Source organism: Podarcis bocagei (genome assembly GCF_964188305.1).
Source record: "Podarcis bocagei genome assembly, chromosome: 17".
Classification (NCBI taxonomy): domain Eukaryota; kingdom Metazoa; phylum Chordata; class Lepidosauria; order Squamata; family Lacertidae; genus Podarcis; species Podarcis bocagei.
The window spans coordinates 11,203,277-11,228,580 of NC_138143.1; the positions used below are offsets into that span (position 1 = coordinate 11,203,277).

A 25,304-nucleotide genomic window follows, 5' to 3' on the forward strand; every position below is an offset into this window, starting at 1 on the left:
CATTTTTCTTTAGTTGGGACCTCGCTCTTTTCCATTTTTGGGCTAATGAAACACTGGCATACATAAACAACCTTTTCTGACACCTGGGAATAGGGAAACACTCGTTAGCATAGGTGTGTGTCCGCTGTCCAGAAAGAACTTATTGCATCCTGTTTTATGCCACTTGTGTTTTTTGCCCATTGTCTGTTTAATCCTGCAATATTACTTTATACTACCAGTCACCAGTAACTGGGTGGTGCCTCAGTCCTCTGCGTTGTATGAGCCCCTACTGTTTTCAGTATGGCTTCCCCCTAGCCAAGCGTTCATAGGCTTGCAGTCTAAATAGCAGTGGCCACATCCATGCTGAGTTAGATTTGTGTTGCTTTTACTATGTGGGTGGGGCGTCATCGAGAATTCTGAAAAAATAGCTGATGCTTCTTGTCTGGCCCTCCGTGCCTGTGCTGAGCAAGTCCCAACAAAGACGTGAAGGGAAGTTTGAGGAGTCTCCATTCCTTAATGGTTCTGCTTCCTAGAATATGATTGTGGGTGGTTCCTGCACTACAATAGTAATTGTCTCCCACTTGGTGACGTGGTCTATGGAAGCTGCATATTCATTCTTTGGCCTTCCGGCAGAAGCTGGGCTCTGTATGAAACCCCTGTTTAGCACTGCCAGCTGTGGATGTTGTTTTCCTGTTGCCTCATCTGAGCTATGTGGTTTATCCCTTGGCTGTTCCTGTGTCTTTCTGCTGCCTGAGGCTAGCACAGCTACACTCCTTAGAGCTTCTGTCCACCTCCTCTGTCTCTTTCTGAGGCTGGCCCCAGAGGAGAAAAGAGGTTTCTGTGTGTCTTGGAGCAGGAGCAGTCTGCGATGCTGCAATCCCTGGGCATGAAGCAACTGTGCCTTGGGCTCTCGCTATTGTGAAACATGCCAGAAGGAGAACATGACCCTGCTCTTGCACCGGGAAGCCGGCTAAAGACACAGTGCGCGACTTCTGCTGGCTGGCCTGTTGATCTGGGAAGAGGAGCAAGAATGGACCATTCCTGAAAGTTCAGCTTTAATTCAAAATCTGCTGGGGGGTGGGCAAGTTCCCCACAAGTTGTGGTCAGGGGAACTGCCTGAGGAGGTTCTCTTGTAGGCTGGCTGCCTCGTCGAATACCAGCATTTGTTGTTTGTTTGCCTCCACGTCACGGGACAGGTAAGTGCTTTGTGTGTGTGCGCGTGCATGTGCGCATCATGTTCCCCCAGAGTGGGAGAGCAGGGTTCTTGTGTGGCTGCTGAGGAAGGCGCACTCAGTGACTATTGATCTCCAGATTCCTGTGGGTCAGTAGGCACATGGTGTTGGCTCCCACTGTGCAGCTCTCGCCACCTTGTCTTGTCTTTGTGGCTCTGTGCATTGTCTTATGTGGAGTCGTCTTCTTCTTTGGCAATCACTTGTAGCCAAGTAAGATTGCCTTCCATGAACTCGGTCTTCATAGTGAGTCCGTAAGTGACTGTGGAGGCCATTTCTGGATCCACGTGTCCTTCCACAGTGGGGACATAGGTTTCCGGGCAGGAGTTGATCACAGTGAGGGTTTGCCAAGCGTGCCTTCCTCTTAGCACGTTTCTCCCTTTCGTCCTGAGTTCGAGCGTCTTGATAGCCCATAACACCTTTGGTAAAGGCTGTTTTCCAACTGGAGCACTCGCAGGCCAGTGTTTCGCAGGCCAGTTTTCGGTGTCTATACTACATGTTTTTTAGCTTTGCCTCGAGAGAGTATTTAAACCTCTTTTGTTGACCATTACGCTTTCCATGTTTAAGTTCGGAATAGAGTAGTTGCTTTGGAAGACGATATACGTGGCCACTGGTGTTACCTGAGCATTCAGGTGCAAATGGCAAATCCGACCTTCATTGAGAAGGGCTTTAATACATTTGGAAAGGGATTAGGTTTCATTTTGTTCATCTTCGTCTGGTCCAAACCTACCGCCAACTAGTTCAAAATTTCTCCTGCCTCTTGGAGTTCAGAAGTTGGAAGCAAGAGAGTGGGTACCCAGTGTCAATTGTACGCATCGTTTTTTGGGGGATGGGAGTTGCCTTTCCAGCCACATCTGGAGGTCTGTAGGGTCCCAGAATTGAAAGTAGACCGGGGCAGGAACACTGGCGTTCCTGATGCCGTGAGTTGCCACCCGTTATCAGCCCCAGCCAGCATGGCCAATGGCTAGGGATGACGGAGGTTCAAGCCCGCAGGTTCTTCATCCCTGACGTAGGGATTGAAAAGCACAGGACCTGAGATGAAATCTTGTGGCTCCTTCTAACCCAGCGGCTATGGAGCAGAGCAGAAGCCTTTTGGCATCAGCTTCTGAAATCTACACTCTGGGTACCTTCGGAGCCACTTCAGAATGGTAGACCCCAGCCCCATACCTGAGGTCATTGGGATCAAAAGCCACCAAGAAGTCCAGGAATATCCTGCCTTTCGCGTATTATCGGCACATGGCCTGTTTTGTCATTGCATGTTGTTGTTGTTAGATCTAATGCAGGGATTTACATTAAGCATTTTGAGTGGCGAGTTTTTATTTACCGTATTTTTCACTCTATAGGACGCACTTTTTCCCCTTCAAAAATGAAGGGGAAATGTGTGTGCGTCCTATGGAGCGAAGACGCCATAGCCCCGCGACCCTCTCCCGGCTGGAGAGGTGACGCGCAGCTATGGCAGGAACCTCTACAGCCCCGTGTCACCTCTCCAGCCGGGAGAGCGCGCGCGGGGGGCTAAAGCAGCCCCCCGCGACCCTCTCCCGGCTGGAGAGGTGACGCGCGGCTATGGCAGGAGGCTCTATAGCCCCGCGTCACCTCTCCAGCCGGGAGAGCATGCGCGCGGGGCTAAAGCAGTCCCCTGCGACCCTCTCCCGGCTGGAGAGGTGACGCGCGGCTATGGCAGGAGCCTCTATAGCCGCGCGTCACCTCTGCAGAGAAATGCTAATTGTGCTCCATGTGCAGACGCTGCGCTTTGCCCTGCGTCCTTTTCGGCTAGCGGCCGGGGCTCCAGAATGGATCCCAGTTGCAAAACAAGGTACGACTGTATAGAAATTTATTTATGTATGCTACTGCAGTGACAGGAATGCTACTTGCCCAAAAGTGTAAAGAAGCAAAAGTCCCAGGAAAGGAAGAATGGATATGAAAATTTGTGGAATATGCAGAAATGGCGAAACTTACTGGAAGAATAAGAAATCAGTATAACAACCTTTTTGTAAAAGAATGGAAATGGTTTATTGAATATCTACAGATCAGTTGTAAACAGATAAGAACATTGGCAGGATTAATGTAATAACCTGCAGTTTTATATGAGTACAGAGGTACCTCGGGTTAAGAACTTAATTTGTTTTGGAGGTCTGTTCTTAACCTGAAACTGTTCTTAACCTGAAGCACCACTTTAGCTAATGGGGCCTCCTGCTGCTGCTGCTGTTGCGCCGCTGGAGCACGATTTCTGTTCTCATCCTGAAGCAAAGTTCTTAACCTGAAGCACTATTTCTGGGTTAGCGGAGTCTGTAACCTAAAGCACCACTGTATATATTTGCAATAGATAAATAAGCAGAAGATATTTTTAAAATAATTTTAAGGAACTGCAGAAAAGAGGGGGAAGGAAGTCAAATTTTGAAATGTTAAATTGATTGTAAAACATAAATAAACAAACTTTTTTAAAAAAGAAATAAATGTGTGCCACATGACTCTCACTCCAAACCCTGCCCCTCTGTTACGTGCTGAACCCAAATCTTCTCCAGAGAGATCTGGGGGAGCACAGGGGAGGGGAGAATCAGGGGAAAGTCTCGTAGTACAAGCAGAAGTTTTTCCACTTGTGCAAATGCTTCTTGGTGCTATGCTGAACACAGCCCAATGTTCCATAAAGAACAAATATTTTTGTAAACGATATTTCAGTACTTCTTTGGCAAGGTGTGCTAGCAGATCACTCAGAGGTTCATCATGCTCCCTATGAAATCATTCTTCTCTTAACGTAGAAAAACGACTCATCTTTCTCTGGTCTAATGTTGGAGGTTGTGAAACCAATTTGCTTACATATGTGTCGCCCATCGTGGCCCGCAGGCTAGACAGAATATTGGCGACCTAAAATCAAGCCTCATCCTTCTCTTGAAAGATCCCAGCCTACAAGTTTGTAAAATAATGTCTTGGATGAATGAGGGTGTCACCTGTCCCTTTGGGGCCCTGAGTTCAAGTGAAGCCAGCAGTAGCCATGTGTTGACCACCTGTGCTGATCATCAGGTCCCTGATCCAACCTGCTCTGACATGCTCTTACTCCCTGGAAAACCATAGTGGTGTCTGCCGTGGAACCACCACTACTGACCGGCCCACCTCGATTCCTCTCCCACTAAATGTACAAGACTTCAAGCCCAGTTACATGAAAAACACACGTTTTATATTGTCCTGGGTGCTATATAAAATGTTTCTCTTGTATGCAGGGTCCTTAATGCACTGGGCCTGGAAGCGACATCGATAGCCGTCATGGGGCAGAGTGAATCAGAGCCACAGGAGGAGCAAGAGGTAACACCAAAAAACGAGAGAGAGACATTGCACACACTTTTGTAAATCAAGAAAATCTTTAATAATAATAAGAAGAATGGGCTAGAGCTGTTCTGCTTTCCCACCTGCAATTTGCCCATCCATTCTTTTTGCAGCTTTCCTTTATCCCTGTTGCCATACAGAGAAACAGCTTTGCTTCTAGACGGAGACGTTCTTTTTGCTTGTTGGTTGGCTCTGTTCTTTTGAAGACCTTGGGAATTAATGGTACCCTAGTTAATGACTGAATGAATGAATGCGACGCGGGTGGCGCTGTGGGTTAAACCACAGAGCCTAGGGCTTGCTGATCAGAAGGTCGGCGGTTCGAATCCCCACGACCGGGTGAGAGCCCATTGCTCGGTCCCTGCTCCTGCCAACCTAGCAGTTCGAAAGCACATCAAAGTGCAAGTAGATAAATAGGTACCGCTGCGGTAGGAAGTTAAACGGCGTTTCCTTGCGCTGCTCTGGTTCGCCAAAAGCAGCTTAGTCATGCTGGCCACATGACCTGGAAGCTGTACACCGGCTCCCTCGGCCAATAAAGTGAGATGAGCGCCACAACCCCAGAGTCGTCCGCTACTGGAGCTAACAGTCAGGGGTCCCTTTACCTTTTAGTTGCTGTCAAAGGAACGTTTCTTGTGTGAGCTGAATGGAAACTTAGGCGTGACTGCTTGAAACATAATCATTTTTATATAATAATTTTTATTAGTTTTCAATTAAAAAGGTAAAGGTACCCCTGCCCGAAGGCCAGTCGTGTCCGACTCTAGGGTTGTGCGCTCATCTCACTCTAGAGGCCGGGAGCTGGCGCCGTCCGAGGACACTTCCGGGTCACGTGGCCAGCGTGACGAAGCTGCTCTGGCGAACCGGCACCAGAGCAGCACACGGAAACGCCGTTTACCTTCCCGCTATAAAGCGGTACCTATTTATCTACTTGCACTTAAGGGTGCTTTCGAACTGCTAGGTGGGCAGGAGCTGGGACCGACCGGCGGGAGCTCACCCCGCCATGGGGATTCGAACCGCCGACCATACGATCGGCAAGTCCTAGGCACTGCGGTTTTACCCACAGCTCCACCTGCGTCCCTTTAGTTTTCAATTACAGCCCAGTAATAGCCTCATTATAACAATGCCAAATTATAATACAATTACTAATACCAATCATTCAGATACCAAATTATATAATTTAGATGGCCCCCCACGTGCTAGAATTGAGGGTGTGATGAGTTTCTTTATTTCTGTGTTCCAAAATCTTACTAATTTCAGTTACATTCCAGTCAAAATAATAATTCCATATACAGCAACTGCAATATTAATAACATACAGTCATACTTCGGGTTGAGCTTTTTCGGGTTGCGCTCTGCAGGTTACTTCCGGGTTTCGCCACTCGCGCATGCGCAGGCGCTCAAAATTATGTCACACGCATGCGCGGAAGCGGCGATTCGCGACCCGCGCACACGCAGACATGGGTTGCATTTGCTTCAGGATGTGAACGGGGCTCTGGAACGGATTCCGTTCACATCCAGAGGTACCACTGTATTTGTGTTCACACATTAAATTTATGAAGCTACAAGTGAGGCACTCAAACTATATCCTTGAAACACCTGCCACAACCTGGCCTATACCCGCTGCCCCAGGAAGCCCTCTAATCTCTTTCCCCCTCCTCTGCATTGGAGTCCTCCATTCTTGATCCTGCCTTTCAGTGTCTGCTATGTTCTCTCCCACTGCAGGATGCAACCCTGACCGCTGTACTTTCCAACCTCAAGCTCTTTGTGGCAGATCAGCTGCAGGCCAGCATGGTGAGTAGAGAGGGGACAGAGAACACTTTTGGGGGTCTGCCTCGGGGAGGTATGCGGTGGGTGCTGCCACCTGCGGCACACCTGTACAAAACCGCCTCCTAGCACAGACACCAGGAAAGCTTGGTCTGGGCTTTCCTGCTGCCAAGGACAGACACCTCTTTGCATGGGTGTCAAACTAAGTGGGGAGGGACACACACTGCTAGAGGATGGGTTGTGTAATTCTGAGGAAAGGGATCTGTTTCTTCAGTCCTTCGGAAAGGCTTCACCTCCTCACCTTATAAGGTAGATGTGGGAACTGTCACCATATTTGCTCTTGCATGATAAAAGCAAAGTGCCATGCCTTTGTTTGCTTGTTTTATCTTGCTTCTCTGAGCAAGTTGGTGACCCAACCATTAACGCCTAATCGAAGTCCAATATAAAAGTAACCAATAAAAATAATCTGAGTAAGCCACTTGAAGCACCTCAGAAAACAGCCCTGGAATAAGCCAGATTTATTTATTTATTGAAATATTTTTTATTTGATTTTACATACCATATTTTTCGCCCTATAGGACGCACTTTTCCCCCTCCAAAAATGAAGGGGAAATGTGTGTGCGTCCTAAGGGGCGAATGCACGCTTTCGCTGAAGCCTGGAGAGCGAGAGGGGTCGGTGCGCACCGACCCCTCTCGCTCTCCAGGCTTCAGGAGAGCCCCAGCGCCAGCCCCACAAGGTCGGGGGACAGAGGGAGGCGGAACGCCGTCATCCCGCTGTCTCCTGAAGTGGTTTGGAGGCTGACGGCGAGGAGACCCCGCCGCCAGCCCCGCAAGCTCCGGGGACAGTGGGGAGGCGCAGCGCGTCTTCCCGCTGTCCCCGTACCTGATCTGAAGGCAGGCGGCGGGGAGAAGAGTGCTTCTCCCCGCTGCCGGCCCCACAAGCGCCTGGGGGGGAAATAATTTTTTTTTCCTTTATTTCCCCCCAAAAAAACATGGTGCGTCCTATGGGCCAGTGCGTCCTATGGGGCGAAAAATACAGTATATAAAATTATAGCAATACAACCATACACATCAACGGTTAAGGATTCCTGTGAATCTCTGGACTTCCCACCTTCCCCTCCATGGGTCCCATTATCAAACCTTCTCTACTGCATCTTTTTCAGTAGTCCATCTTTGCTAAAACGCCATTGTCTCCATAGTTCTTACTACATTACAAGTGTCATTGCAACCCTGCTAGTGTTTTCATCTGCTTACAATGGTCTCCAAGATAAGGAATAAACCAGATTTAAACACACTTCAATCAGCAACATCTATTGCTGAGAATTCAAAGCCTGTCAAAGCAGTAGAATCTCAGATACCTTCCTAGAAGCAGGAAGAGAAGAAGATCTCTGAATTGGGAGGGGGGGCGTCCCACAGTGTTGGCTTGCTAAACACACAGCAGCTAGATTCTGGGTGCTGAGACGGGCGCCAGAGGCTTGTTTCGTTGCATTTAGCAGCAGCGTCGAGAAAACAGACTCGCCTCGTTGGAGGCTAAAATTATGCCCGTTTAGTCACAAAATTATTATCCTGCTATTGCATTTTAAAGGCAGTGAAGAGGTTTGGACTGGTGAGCTTCGCGGTCCATGTGGCTTCCTAAGTCCAATCGCATTCTGGCTCTCCAGGGCAGGTGGATGTTAAAAGCAATTATCTCACACACCCAAACCCACTTTACCTGTAAATTCCAGTGATGGGCAAACCCCTGGGGCCACACCCACGACAGATAATTGACAGCTGCCTGTTCAAGGTTGGAATCTTCTATGCATCGGCCCAGAACAGTAGAGCCTCTTGGGCTGTGTCTCTGCACAAAGGAACGGGGCTGCCCTGAGTGACTCCCACAGTAAAGTGATTCAATGGCCGGGCACAGAGTGCCAGCCTGCCACCTTTCCAAGCAGGCCATAACCCACACGCCAATTTGGTGCTAACCCTTCCCCACAGGTGCTGGGTGTCATGATAGGAGTCGGGCTCTCCGTGCTGCTTGTTGCCGCCTTGATCCTGGTGCTGATCCGCCGGTTCCGCCTTCAGAGTAAGTTCCTATGGGGCTGTGGGAAGTGGGCGCGCCATGCCAGTGGGCAGCTTTTTTGCCAAGGCGGGGCCGGGCCTGCTGACCTGACCTGATCTTTGGTCTCCTCCTTCCTCCCTTCCCTGCAGAGGTCCAGGCCCAGGAACAGCCCAAATATCGCTTTCGCAAGCGGGACAAAGTGTTGTTCTATGGGAGGAAGATAATGCGCAAGGTAATTGGAGGAAAGGGACAGGACCCACACTGTGTGTGTGTGTGTGTGTGTGTGTGTGTGTGTGTGTGTGTTTTTCGCATGGAATGGTTGTGCTGGAGTGGTAGAATGACTTATTTGAGATGAATTGGTTGACTTGGGAATGGGGAATTATGCGGTGTCTCAGCGAATGGCTTCTCTGCATCCCAAAGCTTACTTGAGCCTCCTGTTGTCTGGGCCGGTCACCGTGACTCTGGCCCTTCTGCTATTGCTTATAATTTTTATTAAATTTTCTGTTTTCCAATTTAAAGTATAGTCCCACCTTGCATCCTGAACGCCTTGCGAGTCAAACGTTTTGGCTCTCAAATGCCGCAAACCTGGAAGAGAGTGTTCCGGTTTGCAAACATTCTTTGGAACCCAAACGTCCAACGGGGCTTCCGATTGGCTGCAGGAGTTTCCTGTGGCCAATCAAAAGCCGTGCTTTGGTTTCTGAATGTTTTGGAAGTCAAATGGACTTCAGGAACGGATTCCGTTTGACTTCCGAGCTACGACTGTACTCATTTTTACATCCTCAAAATATCAGTGACTTCCATGGTTCATATTACATATCATAAATTCCTGCATATTTTACAAAAAACGATACAATTCGTTATTCCATTATTACATCCATCATAACTTATTTACACTGCTGAATTTATCTTAACGCTGTCAGCGTTTTCAACTGTACACGGTTATTTCCCATCTATTCAATAAACGTTTCCCAATCTTCTCTAAACGTCTGTTCTTCTTGTTCTCTTATTCTATATGTTAAGTCTGCAAGCTGCTCGTACTCTGTCAACTAAAGTTGCCACTCTTCTTTGGTTGGGACCTCGCTCATTTTCCATTTTGGGGCTAACAAAACTCGTGCCACAGTAGTGGCTTATATAAATGACCCTTTTTGACACCCGGGAATTTCAGTCTGCTTATTCAGGAAAATATCTTGGACATTAAGGCTTTGGCAGGTGTGGGAGCAGGGACTGTTGAGGGTGTTTGTGTGGCTGGGCCAGGATATTCCCTTCCTGTTGATATTTGTCATGTGGTTCCCAAGGGGAGAAGCTGATATGCAAAGTATGGCTCTTGGGAGGGTAACCTGCAGCCTCTGTTGAGGTGTCTTGATCCTGGCTAGTAAATGTGTGTAACAAAAGACTGGCAGCAGGTATATAGGCCTGGGTGGCTGCAGGGTTCCTCCTTCCACTTACCACATTTCCTTTCTTGCTAGGTTTCTCAATCCACTTCCTCTCTGGTCGACACCACCATGTCTGCTTCCCGTCCGCGCATGAAGAAGAAGCTCAAGATGTTGAACATTGCCAAAAAGTGAGTCGGTTAGCTAGAGCAGAAAGCATGCACATGTCAGGGAAAGAGGCATAGGCAAACTCGGCCTTCCAGATGTTTTGGGACTACAGTTCCCATCATCCCTGACCACTGGCCCTGTGTCAGGACTGGTCGTTGTCCTCTTCAGTTCACCACACAAACGCTTCTTGTTCTTTTATAACTTTTTATTGCATATTAACAAAACAATCTTATAAACAGTTCTTAAATATTATTCCTCAGAGTCACTTCTTTCAGATACCTTCTGAGCTCTGCTTCTCCATGACCAGCCACCCTCAAAATGGCGAAGGCGCCCTTCCCTTCGCTTTCCCGCTCTTTTTTCTAACCTCCTGGCCAGAGCTGGCTTGTATCTCCCCTCCTCCGAATCTGAGCTAGAACTTAACCCTTGCCTTTCCTGGGAACAGCCGGTCCCTCCCTGTTGTTCCTGTTGCTCTCTTCTCTTCAATTCACTGCTCTTCTCCCCCCCCCCTTGGGCAATGCTTTCTCCCTCTGGGAAACTGGAATCTCCTAACTCTAACTCTTCCCTGACACCCTGCTAGCTAGGGATCATGGCAGCCAAAAACATCTGGAGGGCCGAGTTTGCCTATGCCTGGTCTAGCTGCTGCATTCTGGATTATGTGTAGTTTCCAGGTCACCTTCAAAGGTAGCCCCACATAGAGCACATTGCAGTAGTCCAAGTGGGAGATAACTAGAGCATGCACCATTCTGGTGAGGCAGTCTGCAGGCAAGTAGTTAACCTGCACAAACACACAAATTGGGTCCTTCTTCGGACATGCCTCTGTATCCCTTCAAGTTCTGCATCTTTGCTCCCTTCACCTGTGAGGACTAGAAACTTGAAGAGAGTGAGAGAGAGAGAACATGCATCATGAGCCTTGAAACTTGCAATGTTGTTTATTCCTAAGTGGGCACAGTGAACTCGGGGCAGGATAGCGATATAGAAATGAAACAGAGGACCCGGTGTGAAGGAGGGAGTTAATCCAGCGCCTCTTTCAGGCCTTAAAAACTGTTGAACGCCCTCCCATCGGATGTCAAGGAAATAAGCAGCTATCCTATTTTTAAAAGACATCTGGAGGCAGCCCTGTTTAGGGAAGTTTTTAATATTTAATGCTGTATTGTTTTTAACACTCAATTGGGAGCTGCCCAGAGTGGCTGGGGAAACTCAGCCAAATGGGCGGGGGTATAAATAAAAATTATTATTATTATTATTATTATTATTATTATTATTATTATTATTATTATTATTATTATTATTATCAAACTGGCACATTCCCCCAAAAGCTAAAAGGAGCATGGAAGGAAGAGGGGTGTATTAGTTGTTTTTTTGCATGTTTTCGGGTTGCGCACCGCATCGAACCCGGAAGTACTGGAACGGGTTACTTCTGGGTTTCAGCGCATGTGCAGAAGCGCTGAAGTGTGCTTTGCGCATGCGCAGGAGCGCCAAATTGCGACCTGCGCGTGCGCAGACGTGGCGCTGCGGGTTGCGAATGCTGCGGGTTGTGAACGTGCCTCCTGCACAGATCATGTTCGCAACCCGAGCGCCCACTGCAGAGGGAAGGAGGGAGTCTCTGTCTTTATTTGCAAGAACAAGAAGCTGGCTGGCTGGCTGGTTGGCTTCCTTCCATCCCTCTGAGGAACCTCTGCCTTTTCCTCCCTCCGCTCAGGATCCTGCGTATCAAGAAGGAGCTGCCCACCCTTCAGCTGAAGGAGCCGCCCCCCTCCGTCCTGGAGGCCGATCTCACAGAGTTTGACGTGGCCAACTCTCACCTGCCCTCCGAAGTGCTCTACATGCTGAAGAATGTGCGGTACGTGCCGGGGGGGGGTTCAGGTTGTGACCTGGATAGGAGGTCAAGGGGGAAGCCACAGGAAGTACAGTGGTACCTCGGGTTACAGACGCTTCAGGTTACAGACTCCGCTAACCCAGAAATAGTACCTTGAGTTAAGAACTTTGCTTCAGGATGAGAACAGAAATCGTGCTCTGGCAGCGCGGCAGCAGGAGGAGGCCTCATTAGCTAAAGTGGTGCTTCAGGTTAAGAACAGTTTCAGGTTAAGAACGGACCTCCAGAACGAATTAAATTCTTAACCCAAGGTACCACTGTACCTGGGCAGCTGGCACAGCCATTGAACAGAGCGTGCCTCTGCTTTGCCACACAGTCAGGATCCTGTTGCCAGGCCACAACCCTTCACCAGAATGTAGGAAGCCAGATGATGATACAGTTAACAAAATTAATAAGAATATGATGGCGGTGGGGAAGGGGATGCTTTTGCATGGATGCTTCAAGCTGGAGAGAGGCCGTTTTTCAGCTTTTGCTAAAACGCTTCCCAATTTGAGGCAACTTGGTGCCCTCCTCATATTGTGGACAACTCCCATCAGCCGCAGCCAGCAAGGGATTATGGGAGTTGTAGTCCGAAACATCTGGAGGCCACCATCTTGGCTACCCCTGAAGTAACAGCTACATCTCCAGCTTTCAAGTTTCCCTGCATTGTTTTCCTTGGCGTAGATTTGAGCAGTGTCGGTTCCACGCAACATTTGGGGCGGCCATTTACTAGCTTCTGCCATTCTTTTTCTTTCTGGTTCTGCTACTCTCAAGAGAATCCAACGACCTGGTTTTTAGAACAGTACACAGAAAGGGAGGGAATTCAAGCAAATTGGATTGCTGTGCGTGGGGAATAACAAGAATTAATGTTCCTAACAAGTGACCTTTGTGCACATTCACCACACCTCATAGAGGATGTGCATATAGCCTCACCGTGAAGAGGAAATTGTGCCTGGGGAACAGGTTGCTAAATCCTCTCCCCAGCTCCTTGGCTTTGCTGCTGCTGCTGCTACTGCTATCCTTTTTAAAAAAATAATAATTAATTATTCTTTTTTCAATGCAAAATTACAACAAAAATTACAAACATCGAATAAATAAAGCAGTACAAGCAAGCAAAACAAAAAAACAAAACAAAAAATCCCCACATCTACAAATAAAACCATATCATCATTCTAATAGTTACGTACGTATATACATATTGACTTCCTTCCTTTGTTCTAAGACCTCAAAATTTTTACTCTTTCTAAGTTGTGTCTAATGTAGATTGCCTCTATCTTTATACTTTTTGCACCATTTATCTCTTTCTTTAACCCTGCAAAGCTTCATTCGTTACATACCGATATACTTACTCCAGAACAATGTTTTTTCATATACTCTTTAGCACATCCCCATTCTTTTAATAATTTTTGGTCCAATTGTCCCCTTATGAATGCTGTGAGTCTTGCCAGATGTATATATTCACAAAATTTAATTTGCCGTTCTTTCATTGATGGAATTTTTCTCCCTTTCCAATCTTTTGCTATGAGCATCCTGGCAGCTGTTGTCACATAGAGGAATACTTTCCTTTGATTGTCAGGAATATCGTTTGTGATTATACCTAAAAGGAATGCCTTGCTGCTGCTATCCTTATGGCTTTTGCAGGCAGCCCAGAGCAAATAGCCAACATCGTTATTATTAGTAGTAGTAGTATATTACCCTATACCTGCAGATCCCAAGGTGGTTCTTAACGCAAAATCACAGTATAAAAACACAGAACATGTAATAAAAACAAAAACAACCCAATAATTCCCCATGTCCACAATAAATTTTAAAAGGGCATTGGATGTCAATCAGCCAGAGGCCTAGTTGGAGAGTAATGTTTTCGCCTGGTGTCTAAAGGTGTATAATGAAGGCGCCAGGCGAACTTCCCTGGGGAGAGCATTCCACAGACAGGGAGCCACTATAGAAAAGGCCCGTTCTCATGTTGCCAACCTCTGGACCTGTCGTTTAGGAGGCGCACGATGAAGGGCCTCAGAAGTTGATCTCAGGGTCCTAGTAGGTTCATATGGAAAGAGGTGGTCCTTGAGGTATTGTGACCCTGAGCCATTTAAGGCTTTATAGGTCAAAACTTTGAATTGGGCCCGGAAACTAATCGGTGGCCAGGGCAGTCAGACCAGGATCGATATAATATGCTCAAACTGTCTTGCTCCAACGAGCAACTGAATTCTGATGTTTCTGAACCCTCTTCCGGGGCATGGCGTGGTGCAAGGAGAGTGTTGTGGTGATGGTGCCCTCTTCCTTCCTCGCAGGGTGCTAGGCCACTTTGAGAAGCCTTTGTTCCTGGAGCTGTGCAAGCACATGACCTTCCAGCAGTGCCAGCAAGGCGAGTACGTTTTTCGCCCGGGTCAGCCTGACACCAGCATCTACGTGGTCCAAGACGGAAAGCTGGAGCTCTTCCTGTCTGAGCAGGTGAGGGCAGCGGGGAGCTCCGTCGGGCAACATCAGGAAACTCCATGCGGACGATTCCATAGTCGTGCATTGCTATGCGGCTCAGAGGGCAAGAGTTGGGCGTGGCCTGGCGTTCGTCGCGGCAAGGAACGAACAGAGCTGCACAAGACCCATTGGCACAGTTGCATGCAGCTATTGTACGTTCCAGTGGGGCTTGTGTGGGAGACCTTGATTGTGGTTCCTGCAAAGGATGACGTGGGGAGGGGTGCTCTGTTTGGGTCTGAGCGCGGCTAGCCCATCGCAAATGTCTTTGTTTGGTTGAAGAAGACAGAGTCCCTACCAGAAAAGAATGGCAGATTAAGTTGATGGAAAATGCCGAATGGGCAAAATGCCGAATGACTGGAAGGATCACAAATTGGGAAGACCAACATTTCAATAAGGAATGGGGAACATTTATAATTTATCTTAAAAACCATTGTAAACAGTTAAAATTGTTAGCATGACTGGAATAACACTTGTACAGCCGTACCTCAGAAGTCGAACGGAATCCATTCTGGAAGTCCATTCGACTTCCGAAATATTCAGAAAGCAAGGTGTGGCTTCAGTTTGGTTTCCAATTGCACAGGCGCACCGGAAACAATAGCGGAAGCCACACTGGACATTCCGCTTCCCAAAAAACATCCGAAAACCAGAACACTCACTTTTGGTTTTTGATCATTTGGGAGCCGGCATGTTCGACTCCCAAGGCTTTCGGGAGCCGAGGTACGACTGTAGTTGAATGTTTAATTTTGGACAGAACGGAGATGTAAAAGATTTGGATTATTATAAAAGATGCAGGAGGAAATGATTAACAATAGGACCCACAGAGGGGAGAAGTCCAGGAGATTCCGAGGAATCTTTTTATATATTGGATATGTGATTGTAAAACTTTGATTTGAAAACCAAATAAACAATTGTTTAAAAAAATTAAATCTCTTTGTTTGATTCAGGATGGGAAAGAGACCCTTGTGAAGGAGGTCTTTCCGGGCGACAGCGTACACAGCCTCCTCAGCATCCTGGACGTCATCACGGTAGGATCCTTGTCCTCCTCAGCTTGTTAGAATCCTAGATACGGAAAGGGCCTGCGAAGCCATCTAGTCTGGCCCCTTCCTCCACGCAGGGACTGCAGTGGAGGATGCAACCACAGCATCCCAAGCCTCCAGGGGAGGAGAGCCCACCCCTTCCTGAGGCAAGTCTGTTCCCCTGTCAGACAACTCTTGCAGTTACGAAGTTTCGCCTCGTCGTCAGCCTAAATCTTCTTCCTTGCCATTTCCACCATGTGGCTCCAGGCTCCAAGTTCTTCTAGTTGTGGGTTCCAGCCTCATTGCTCCTTCTCCCACCCATGCCGCTCCCTCCCCTGGCTTACCCCACGGGATGAGCTAAAGGTGGGAACCGATCTCGAGGCTAGCAGCAGCCGAGGCACCATGATCTCTTCTGTGTAGTGGAATTGGTGGAGCAGAAGGATCCAGATCTGTTTAAGCCCAGGGGTGCTGGCCCATGGTGCTGCAGCTGTTGCTAAGCTCCACCTCCCATCATCCATGACCATTGGCCGTGCTGGCTAGGGTTGGAGTTGGAGTCCAACAACGCCTGGTGTTGGAGAGAGCCAGTGTGGTGTAGTGGTTAAGAGCGGTGGACTCGTAATCTGGTGAACCGGGTTCGCTTCCCCGCTCCTCCACATGCGGCTGCTGGGTGACCTTGGGTTAGTCATCCTTCTCTCAGCCCCACTCACCTCACAGAGTGTTTGTTGTGGGGGAGGAAGGGAAAGGAGAATGTTAGCCGCTTTGAGACTCCTTCGGGTAGTGATAAAGCGGGATATCAAATCCAAACTCTTCTGCTTCTCTTCTTCCCATCTTCCATGACCATTGGCCATGCTGGCTAGGGTTGGAGTTGGAGTCCAACAACACTTGGTGGGGCCCCACAGGTTCCTCTCTTCCCCTGCCACTTCCCCGTTTTAAGCGTCTGCCTATTGATATTTTCACCCCCTCCCATTGCAAGAATCTCCTGATCTGATGTTTTAAGAAAGGAGGGGGTGGAAACTACTCTTCTCTTCTTCCTCTCCTGCCTGACTGTGTGTGTGGAGAGAGTCTTATCTATGTAGTGACTAGATGGCTGAGTGGGAGCTGTAACACTCATGCAAGCCAGTAGTTCTTTAATTTGTAGTAGCTATTAGAAATAAAAGCTGTTATTCTTCACAGCTAGCTTCCATGTTATTTATACTCTGCTGAGTCTGGTGCTCACAATTCACAGTTGTGAGTCCAGTGCACTGAGAGCTGCTTTCCAGGATTGGAGGGTGTCTGAAAGTGCTCCAGTTGCCTAGCCCAGTCACTGACATCGGTTGAAAGGCGTACTGACACTGCCTTCTGACAAAAAATGCATGGTTGTCTAGGAAGATGGGCTCTTTGGAGCGGCGGGTGTGGGTCGAATCAGGGGCCAGGCCCCTGTTGTTCTAAGATTAGTTTCCCAACAGGGTCACCAACGCCCGTACCGGACAGTTTCTGCACGGGTAGCTGAGGACTCCACAGTCCTGCGTCTGCCAGTGGAGGCCTTCTCGGCTGTCTTTGAGAAGTATCCTGAGAGCCTAGTCCGGGTGGTGCAGGTGAGTGCCCTACCCATTGCTTCACTGTCTCCAGAGTGGTCTCTCCTTCTCTGCCCCCCGTCCTTCTCTCTCTCTGTGTCTCCTCCCCTTACTTCTGCACCTCCACCATCTCTGTTCTCTAGTCTCTGGGTTGTCAGGGACTGGGCAGAGGAGGAATGGTGGAGACCACCTCCCCAGCTTGAGCAGGGAGGAGGAAAAGGAAGGCTGTTTAGATATACAGCTGGGGTTTGCGGGAGGTCGCAGCTCAGAGGCAGATGAGGGGGAAAGCTGGGGAATAATGGAAGAGGAGGAGGAAGAGGAAGATACACCAAGGGGGTGACAGCCAACGGACACAGTGTCTTTAGAAAGCATTCCAGGCCCTCCATCTCCCAGAACCCGGCGAGCCTTGAAAGTAGGAGAGCAAAGAGCTCAAAGACAGAGGGCACATAGCAGCACCCATAGAGGAGACGATGAGAATGATGAATGAGGAAGTGGGAGAGATGGGGTGGAGATTCACTCGGGACAACGCCATTATCCCAGAGGCTGGGTTCTATAGCCTCTCTCTGTAAATACTGAATTAAAAGCGGACGCTAAGAAACATTTCCTTGTCTTTATACGTTGCTGGGCAACCAGCCGGGAGTTGCTGGCAGCAGACTGACACTGGTTCATGCATTTGGCCTGGCCTATATGTACAACAGTTGACCTCCAGATCATGTTGTTGAGTATATTCCACATACTTGCCATGGGTGGGGGTTGCATAGGGATTTCTGGGATGTTTGTGTGTCTTTGTGTAAGTCATTGACTCTTCCCATGATTGGCAGAAGCAGGCCACGAGATGATGATGATGATGATGATGATGATGATGATGATGATGATGTTGATGGTAAAAATGGAGGGAAAAAGAGGGTTCAGCCCCCACTTGTCACAATCTTCAGAACACCGCATCTCTGAAAGTGTTCAGCCAAGGCATGCCCAGGAACTTAACAGCTGCTGGCTGCTGGAGGCTTTTATCCTTTGGGGGGGGGGGGTTCGTCTTCTAGGCATGCAAATGCCATTTGGATTTAGCCAATCCAAGGCAGAATTGTGGGGCTCAGTCTTTTTGATAACCCAAGTAGCTTCCAAGTCCTTGAAAGATGCGGTGGTGGAGAAGAGAGGTTTCTGAAACCTCCTCGCCAGTCCCTGCTATAGAGAACGCCACAGGCTATTTATCGGACTGAAACAACCCTCGGACTGAGAGTATTGAAAAGGGAATTGAAAAGCTCCCCTTGCGAGGAAATTGTACAACTGACCTGCCCTTCTGCCTCTTTCCCTTTCAGATCATCATGGTGCGCCTTCAGAGAGTCACCTTCTTGGCTTTGCACAACTACCTTGGCCTGACCAATGAGCTTTTCAGCCACGTGAGTTCCTGTCCTACCTCATTCTGCCTTCTCTCCCCCACCCTTGTCTGGCTGGAAGCAGCCGTACCTGGTCCCTGAGCACATCCCACCTTCCCTCCGCTGTGTTAGGGGTTAGGGCTTCTAAGCTAAGCAAAAGGCTTTGGCAGGCAGCATCTATCCTCCACTACCACCCCCCTTCCCCCCTGCTTATGTTATAATAATAATAATAATAATAATAATAATAATAATAATAATAATTTATTATTATTTGTACCCCGCCCAGCCACTCTGGGCGGCTTCCAACAAAGATTGGAATACATTAAAATGTCACACGTTAAAAACTTCCCAGAATAGGGCTGCTTTCAGATGTCTTCTAAATGTCAGGTAGTTGTTTATCTCTTTGAAATCTGATGGGAGGGCGTTCCACAGGGCGGGTGCCACTACCGAAAAGGCCCTCTGCCTGGTTCCCTGTAGCTTTGCTTCTTGCAGTGAGGGAACCGCCAGAAGGCCCTTGGCGCTGGACCTCAGTGTCCGGGCAGAACGATGGGGGTGGAGACGCTCCTTCAGGTATACAGGACTGAGGCCGTTTAGGGCTTTAAAGGTCAGCATCAACACTTTGGATTGTGCTCGGAAACGTACTCAGACAAACATGACTGTGTTCTCCATCCCCAGGAGATGCAACCACTGCGGCTATTCCCCCAGTCGGGCCACACCTCTCGTACCAGCCCTGTCCGACACAGCAAGCGTGTCATTAGCGCCTCCTCCATCGAGGATGCCAAGGATAGCTCTGGAAGGCAGGGGGAAGCTTCCTCCAAGGACCAAGGTAAGGGAATTTGACGCGTGTGCATCTGACTTGTCCATGGGGAGGCTGTGGGTGGGTCCTCTGTTTCCAGAGAGCCTGGTGTTCTGCAGGCACCGGCTGCTAAACATTTAGCTCATCCCCAGCTGGACCTTCAACTTCCCCAACGCAGATGAGGCGAGGGAGGTAAAAACAAAGGATGCCATCTCAGACGTGGATTTAGCTCTCCGTTCCAGGGGAAGGAAATAAGGGCTGTTCTTGGAATCAAAAGTGGAGCTCAGGGGAGACAAGTGTGGGTTGTCAGTTTTCTGTGCAGCGTGAGCCTGCCCCAGACAGCTGTATTTTACTCCTTCTGAGCAGGCAGAAATTTAAGCAGTTTCTCTTGGGTGCGCCAATGTTTGGGGCAGCAAAGAAGCTTGGCTTCTGCCTCCAGTGGCTTCCCCTCAATATGGCACCACAGGAGCTGGGAGGGAGGCTGTGATGCTACTGACGGTCTCTGCAGGTCTCTGTCTGAGTTACATAGCAGCCAGGAGAGCAACACCCCACATTGTCTCAGCTGATTCTCCCCTCTTCGCTGTCCTTCCTCCTTTCCCTGCATACTCTTGGCCTTGGCAGGTGTACGTATCTGTCAAGGCTGGAGCCAGATGAAGGTCAGCGCTAAAAGAAGCAGATCTCTGTTTTCAGTGAACTCTTTTCTCAAGGAACTACAATTAATCCAGAATGCGGTAGCTAGACTGGTGACTGGGAGTGGCCGCCAAGACCATACAAAACCGGTCCTGATAGACCTACATTGGCTCCCAGTATGTTTCCGAGCACAAATCAAAGTGTTGGTGCTGACCTTTCAAACCCTAAATGGCCTCAGCCCAGTATACCTGAAGGATATCCCCATTGTTCAGCCCAGACACTGATGTCCAGCTCCGAGGGCCTTCTGGCGGTTCCCTCACTGCGAGAAATGTACAGTGAACCAGGCAGAGGGCCTTCTCAGTAATGGTGCCCACCCTGTGGAACGCCCTCCCATCAGATGTCAAGGAAATAAACAACTATCTGACTGTTAGAAGACATCTGAAGGCAGCCCTGTTTAGGGAAGTTTTTAACGTTTGAAGTTTTATTCTGTTTTTAGTGTTCTGTTGGGAGCCACCCAGAGTGGCTGAGGAAACCCAGCCAGATGGGCGGGGTATAAATAAAGTTGTTATTATTATTAACATGAGGCGCCCACGTGTCTCTTGGGCCTGGTGAGTGACAGCCTTTTATACTGCCAGGTGACCCGTTGAAAGCAGGTCTGCTGGAACCTCCCGCTGCCCCGCTGCTGAGTCGCTGCATCTCCATGCCAGTTGATATCTCAGGTATGTGTCTCTCTCTGCCTTGACCACCTTCTGCCTTCCTGTGGAGACACAGAATCCGCGGGCCTTGGGCTCAGTCTGCTCCATTTCTCTGGTGTTCTTTCCTCACTCAGGGATCCAGAGGGGCCCCCGCTCAGACTTTGACATGGCCTACGAACGAGGCCGCATCTCAGTGTCCCTTCAGGAAGACAGCTCCGTCTCACTGGCCGGCTTCGCCCGGGTGAGTCTCTAGCGATTGGGATGCTCTGCTGGTGCCTGTGGGATGCTGTTGCTGCCCTAGATAGATACACAGCGAGGGAGGAAATTAATAATAATAATAATAATAATAATAATAATAATAATAATAATAATAATTCTTTATACCCCACCCATCTGGCTGGGTTTCCCTAAGATGGAGCCTGTCAGGTGGTGATGTGTGGTTGTAATCTCAGTCAGATGACTTCAGGTGAGAGAGAATTAGAATTACTCTGCTTTTGTAGAAACTCTTGCATTGTTTCATTTTTCTTACTGATTCAATAGCAACAACCAAAGTGCAAGCATATAACAAAAAGAAGCAAAGAATCAGAAATTTAAACCAGAAAGCGTCAGAGCCTAGAAGGGCAAAAGGAGAAATTGGGAAGACCAATTTTTTAACAGAAAAATTATCTTAAAAGCCATTGTAAACAGCTAAAATCATTAGTAGGATTGGAATAACACTTGTAGTTTATTTTTTGGATATAATGGAGATGTAAAAGATTTGGATTATTCTAAAAGATGCAGGAGGAAATGGTTAATGAAAGGACCCACAGAGGGGAGGAGGAAAGTTCAGGAGATTCTTTGTAATCTTGTTTTTATGTTGGTTGTTGGATAATTGATTGTAAAACTTTAAATTGAAAAAGTAAAAAACAAACAAACCCAAGGTTCCAGTGTATTTATACAGTATATAAAAAAGCGGGTTGTGCCTGGTGGAGATGGTGGGTTTCTTTCCTTTCCCTCTCGCGGGAGCCTTCCTCTCCGGTAGCTTCTTTCCCCCTCTGTCCCCTACCTGACCTTACCTTGTCACCATCCTTGGCAGTCGACATCCCATGAGCCCCGGGAGCGGAAGTCTGTGACGGTGGAGGAGCAGCCGTCTGGGGTCTACCACTACAACTACTGCGAGGACGACTCTGCAACGGGCGACTGTCCCTTCGGCCCCTACCAAGGATGCCAGACGAGCGCCATCTTTGAGGCTGCCAAGCGGGAGCTGGTCAAGCTCATGAAGATTGAGGTAGATGCCGTCTGGGATCCCTTACTTCTCATTCTGCATGGGAATTGGTTGTTTTTCAAGGCCACATAATTTTTTATTAGTTTTCAATTACAATACATACCTCTGGTTATGAACTTAATTTGTTCCGGAGGTCCGTTCTTAACCTGAAACCGTTCTTAACCTGAGGTACGACTTTAGCTAATGGGGCCTCCTGCTGCTGCCACGCAATTTCTGTTCTCATCCTGAGGTAAAGTTCTTAACCTGAGGTACTACTTCCGGGTTAGCAGAGTCTGTAACCCTAAGTTTAACCTTAGGTGTTTGTAACCCGAGGTACCTCTGTAAACCAATAATAGCCTCATTTTAACAATGCCAAATTATAATACAGTTCCTAATTACAATCATTTAGATGCCAAATTATATCATTCAGCCCCACCCCACCCCACCCCACCCCACCCCGACATGCTAGAATTGATGGTTGGATGATTTACTTTATTTCTGCGTTCCAAAATCTTATTAATTTCAATTACACTCCGGTCAAAATGACAATCCCTTATACGACAACTGCAATATTAACGACTTCCATTCGTACTGACACATTAAAACAGGGGTCAGCAAATTTTTCAGCAGGGGGCCAGTCCACTGTCCCTCAGACCTTGTGGGGAGCCAGACTATATTTTGGGGGAGAAATAATGAATGAATTCCTATGCCCCACAAATAACCCAGAGATGCGTTTTAAATAAAAGCACACATTCTACTCATGTAAAAACACTCTGATTCCTGGACCGCCCATGGGCCGGATTGAGAAGGCGATTGGGCCAGACCTGGCCCCCGGGCCTTAGTTTGCCTACCCATGCATTAAATGATTTATAAAACTACAGGTGAGGCACTCAAACTGTATCCTTGTTCTTCCTGTGTGTGGCAATTATTCTGTCCTTGATGTTTCTTCCTGTCCTTGTAAAATATTACAGTGGTGCCTCGCAAGACAAAATTAATCCGTTCCGCGAGTCTCTTCGTCTTGCGGTTTTTTCGTCTTGCGAAGCACGGCTATTAGCGGCTTAGCGGCTATTAACGGCTTAGCGGCTTTAAGAAAAAGGAAACAAACTCGCAAGAACTCGCAAGACGTTTCGTCTTGCGAAGCAAGCCCATAGGGAAATTCGTCTTGCAGAACGACTCAAAAAACGGAAAACTCTTTCGTCTTGCGCGTTTTTAGTCTTGTGAGGCATTCGTCTTGCGAGGTACCACTGTATGTCTATCTTTTCCCGGTTGTTGCTGTTCTCCATCACGCCTTGGGCAGAGCTATATCCCATTGTTTTTTCAGAAATTCTTGATTGCTCTGTTTTCAAGGCCACATAAGAGGCTTCTTATCATCAGTGGCTAGTTTTGTCCCGTTACGTCCCTGATTTCCAGTTGCTGGGGATCACAAGTAGTGAGCTCTCTCTACTTGTTTGTGCAGAGGCTTTTAAATATATATTTCATATATATTTTAATGTTCATAGACTGAGCTTTTTGGGGGGGATGCAGCAAGGCGTTATACAATGTACAAAATTACAGTAAAAGGAATTTAAAAATCAATTTTAAAAACTGGTTAGGAAAAAGAACTTAAGGTTTCAAAGGCTATGGCTCTTTCCATCAGTCAGTTGTTAATCCCACACTGTCTTCCTCCTACCTGTAAGAAGTTGGTTGTGGATTTGTTGGCGGCAGGGCCCATTATTTAATCCTCCTTAATGCAGAAACCTAAATGTCTGACATGCGGTTGAATCACTCCCACAAAATACCGACAGTCTGGAGTCACTCAAGAACCGCAGTTGCAAAACTCGTAAAAGCTTGATTGCGAAACTCGTAAAAGAATAATTATGTTCTGATCTACACATTAGTCTGGGAGGTGCCGATCAGGTCAATTTGCATTGAAATTAACAGAAATTAAATGCCCTGTAAATTACATAAACAATTGGGGTCAGGGCTTACATCCAACTGCTTTAAGCTTCAGAGCCTCTTGAGGCCTGGAAAGGAGGTGAGTCTCGGTGCCTTGAGACAACTGCAGTCCCCAGGGTCTTTGAGGTGAGCCATGATAGCTAGACCGGTTCCATATTAGTTTCGTTTCTTGGGTTGATGTTTCTTTTACTATGCTTGGGTTGAGAGCCTGTGCAATGTTCACCTGTCACGATCAGGCCTGGGAATTTTCAAGAGTGCTGATTTCCTCACCTGGCCCAGCAAGTTGTTTCCCTTCTGGGAGCTCAGCTACCCCACATCTGCCACTGCAGGAGCTGGGCTCTCCATGGGCCTTGACATGCTGAGGACCTGGCTTCTTTGCTGCAGGATTGGTCGCCGGCCTGGCTCCTTTTGCTCCACCGGGTGTTGGAGACCATGGCTCCTCTTGTTGGACTTTCTCCATATTTGCCATTGGGTCCCCGGAGCACAGATTCACACAAAGTGGCAATCAATCTTGCAGGATTCAAAAGGATTTATTTGAAATGCATATGCAGGACTAAGGCACAGCGCGATAAGCTCGCAATCTGCACACCCAATTCTGAGCGTGTCAGCTTTTTATACCCCTTAGAATGCATGGACAGGTGTTCACATGCAAAACATGTGATTTACACTAATAGCAATAAGATATAGCTTTGTTTCTTGTGTTACCCTCCTCCTTTTCAGCCTCCCCCTGTCTGGGGTTACAGTAACACTCATTCAACCTTGCTCTTATCTCTACCCGCCTAAGCCTGACATTCCAGAGAGAGAGACCCATTTTCACTGTAACATCTAAGCAAGAAGAAAAAGCCTTGTTCTTCTGGCTCGTGTAAAAACCTCCCTCCCCCCTTTAAGGAAGGGGGTTTTGGGATAACATATGAGAGAGGAGAAAATGCCTCAAACAGTTTTTGGGATCATATAATATTATAATATTATAATAATAATATTCTAATGCCTGCCAACCTAGCAGTTCGAAAGCACCCCCAGGTGCAAGTAGATAAATAGGGACCGCTTAGTGGCGGGAAGGTAAATGGCGTTTCCGTGTGCTGCGCTGGCTCGCCGGATGCAGCTTTGTCACGCTGGCCACGTAACCCGGAAGTGTCTCCGGACAGCGCTGGCCCCCGGCTCTTGAGTGAGATGGGCACACAACCCCAGAGTCTGTCAAGACTGGCCCGTACGGGCAGGGGTACCTTTACCTTTACTTTTAATATTCTAATGGCCCTTCACTCTTGCAGGGCTTGGACTACAGCCCCGATAGCACACCCTTGTCCCAGATTGCCCTCACCCTTCTTCTCTTTCCACAGGATTCCTCCTTGCTCAATAACCGGGTGTTGCTGCACCATGCCAAGGCTGGGACCGTCATTGCCCGCCAAGGAGATCAAGTAAGTTTTATGGGTGGCACCAGCAAAGCCGTCTGGCCCAGAGGAGGGAGGATGGGGTGCAGTATTACACACACACACACACACACACACACACACACACACACACTGTGATGGCCTGGGATTCGGACTCAGAGGCTGAAGCTGAGGAATCCCAGCCTGCACAGGAGTCTCCGCCTCCAGAACCAGCTGAGCCGGGCCTGGGGCCTGAGCCTGAAGGGTCCTCACCTGTGCTGGATCCTCAGGTGCAGGTACCAGCTGAGTCTGCTCTGGCTCCTGAGGTGATGGAGGACCCATTGCCTGCAGGTGCTCCACTCTCAGCCCCGTCAGGGGAAGCTGAGGTTGCCTCTGGGTCCAGTAACCCTCCAGCCTCTTCTGAGCTGCTGAGGCTCAGGGCAGAGAGGCGGAGGGAACTAAGTTCCTGCAGGAGGAGTGCTCGCCTCCAGGCCAGGAGAGGCAAGTCACCTG

At 48.3% G+C, this 25,304-nt stretch overlaps 1 protein-coding gene across 8 annotated transcripts in view; it reads left to right on the forward strand.

Annotated features, from left to right (window-relative positions):
- Positions 1 to 25,304, forward strand: part of PNPLA6 (patatin like domain 6, lysophospholipase) — an 82,101-nt gene that overhangs the window by 8,254 nt on the left and 48,543 nt on the right. For 4 of the 8 annotated variants that reach the window (XM_081176116.1, XM_081176120.1, XM_081176121.1 and 1 more), the window contains exons 1-16: positions 2,984 to 3,021; positions 4,424 to 4,505; positions 6,242 to 6,310; positions 8,258 to 8,345; positions 8,471 to 8,553; positions 9,788 to 9,882; positions 11,559 to 11,699; positions 14,000 to 14,159; positions 15,128 to 15,208; positions 16,645 to 16,773; positions 18,069 to 18,149; positions 18,801 to 18,951; positions 20,187 to 20,270; positions 20,381 to 20,487; positions 21,322 to 21,513; positions 24,762 to 24,839. In XM_081176116.1, the coding sequence (XP_081032242.1) occupies positions 2,999 to 3,021; positions 4,424 to 4,505; positions 6,242 to 6,310; positions 8,258 to 8,345; positions 8,471 to 8,553; positions 9,788 to 9,882; positions 11,559 to 11,699; positions 14,000 to 14,159; positions 15,128 to 15,208; positions 16,645 to 16,773; positions 18,069 to 18,149; positions 18,801 to 18,951; positions 20,187 to 20,270; positions 20,381 to 20,487; positions 21,322 to 21,513; positions 24,762 to 24,839 (1,644 nt within the window). In that variant the 5' untranslated portion in view covers positions 2,984 to 2,998. Of the gene's footprint in view, positions 1 to 732; positions 1,176 to 2,983; positions 3,022 to 4,422; positions 4,506 to 6,241; positions 6,311 to 8,257; positions 8,346 to 8,470; positions 8,554 to 9,787; positions 9,883 to 11,558; positions 11,700 to 13,999; positions 14,160 to 15,127; positions 15,209 to 16,644; positions 16,774 to 18,068; positions 18,150 to 18,800; positions 18,952 to 20,186; positions 20,271 to 20,380; positions 20,488 to 21,321; positions 21,514 to 24,761; positions 24,840 to 25,304 lie in introns of those variants that run through there. The other 4 variants (XM_081176123.1, XM_081176119.1, XM_081176118.1 and 1 more) reach the window with 3 other exon arrangements.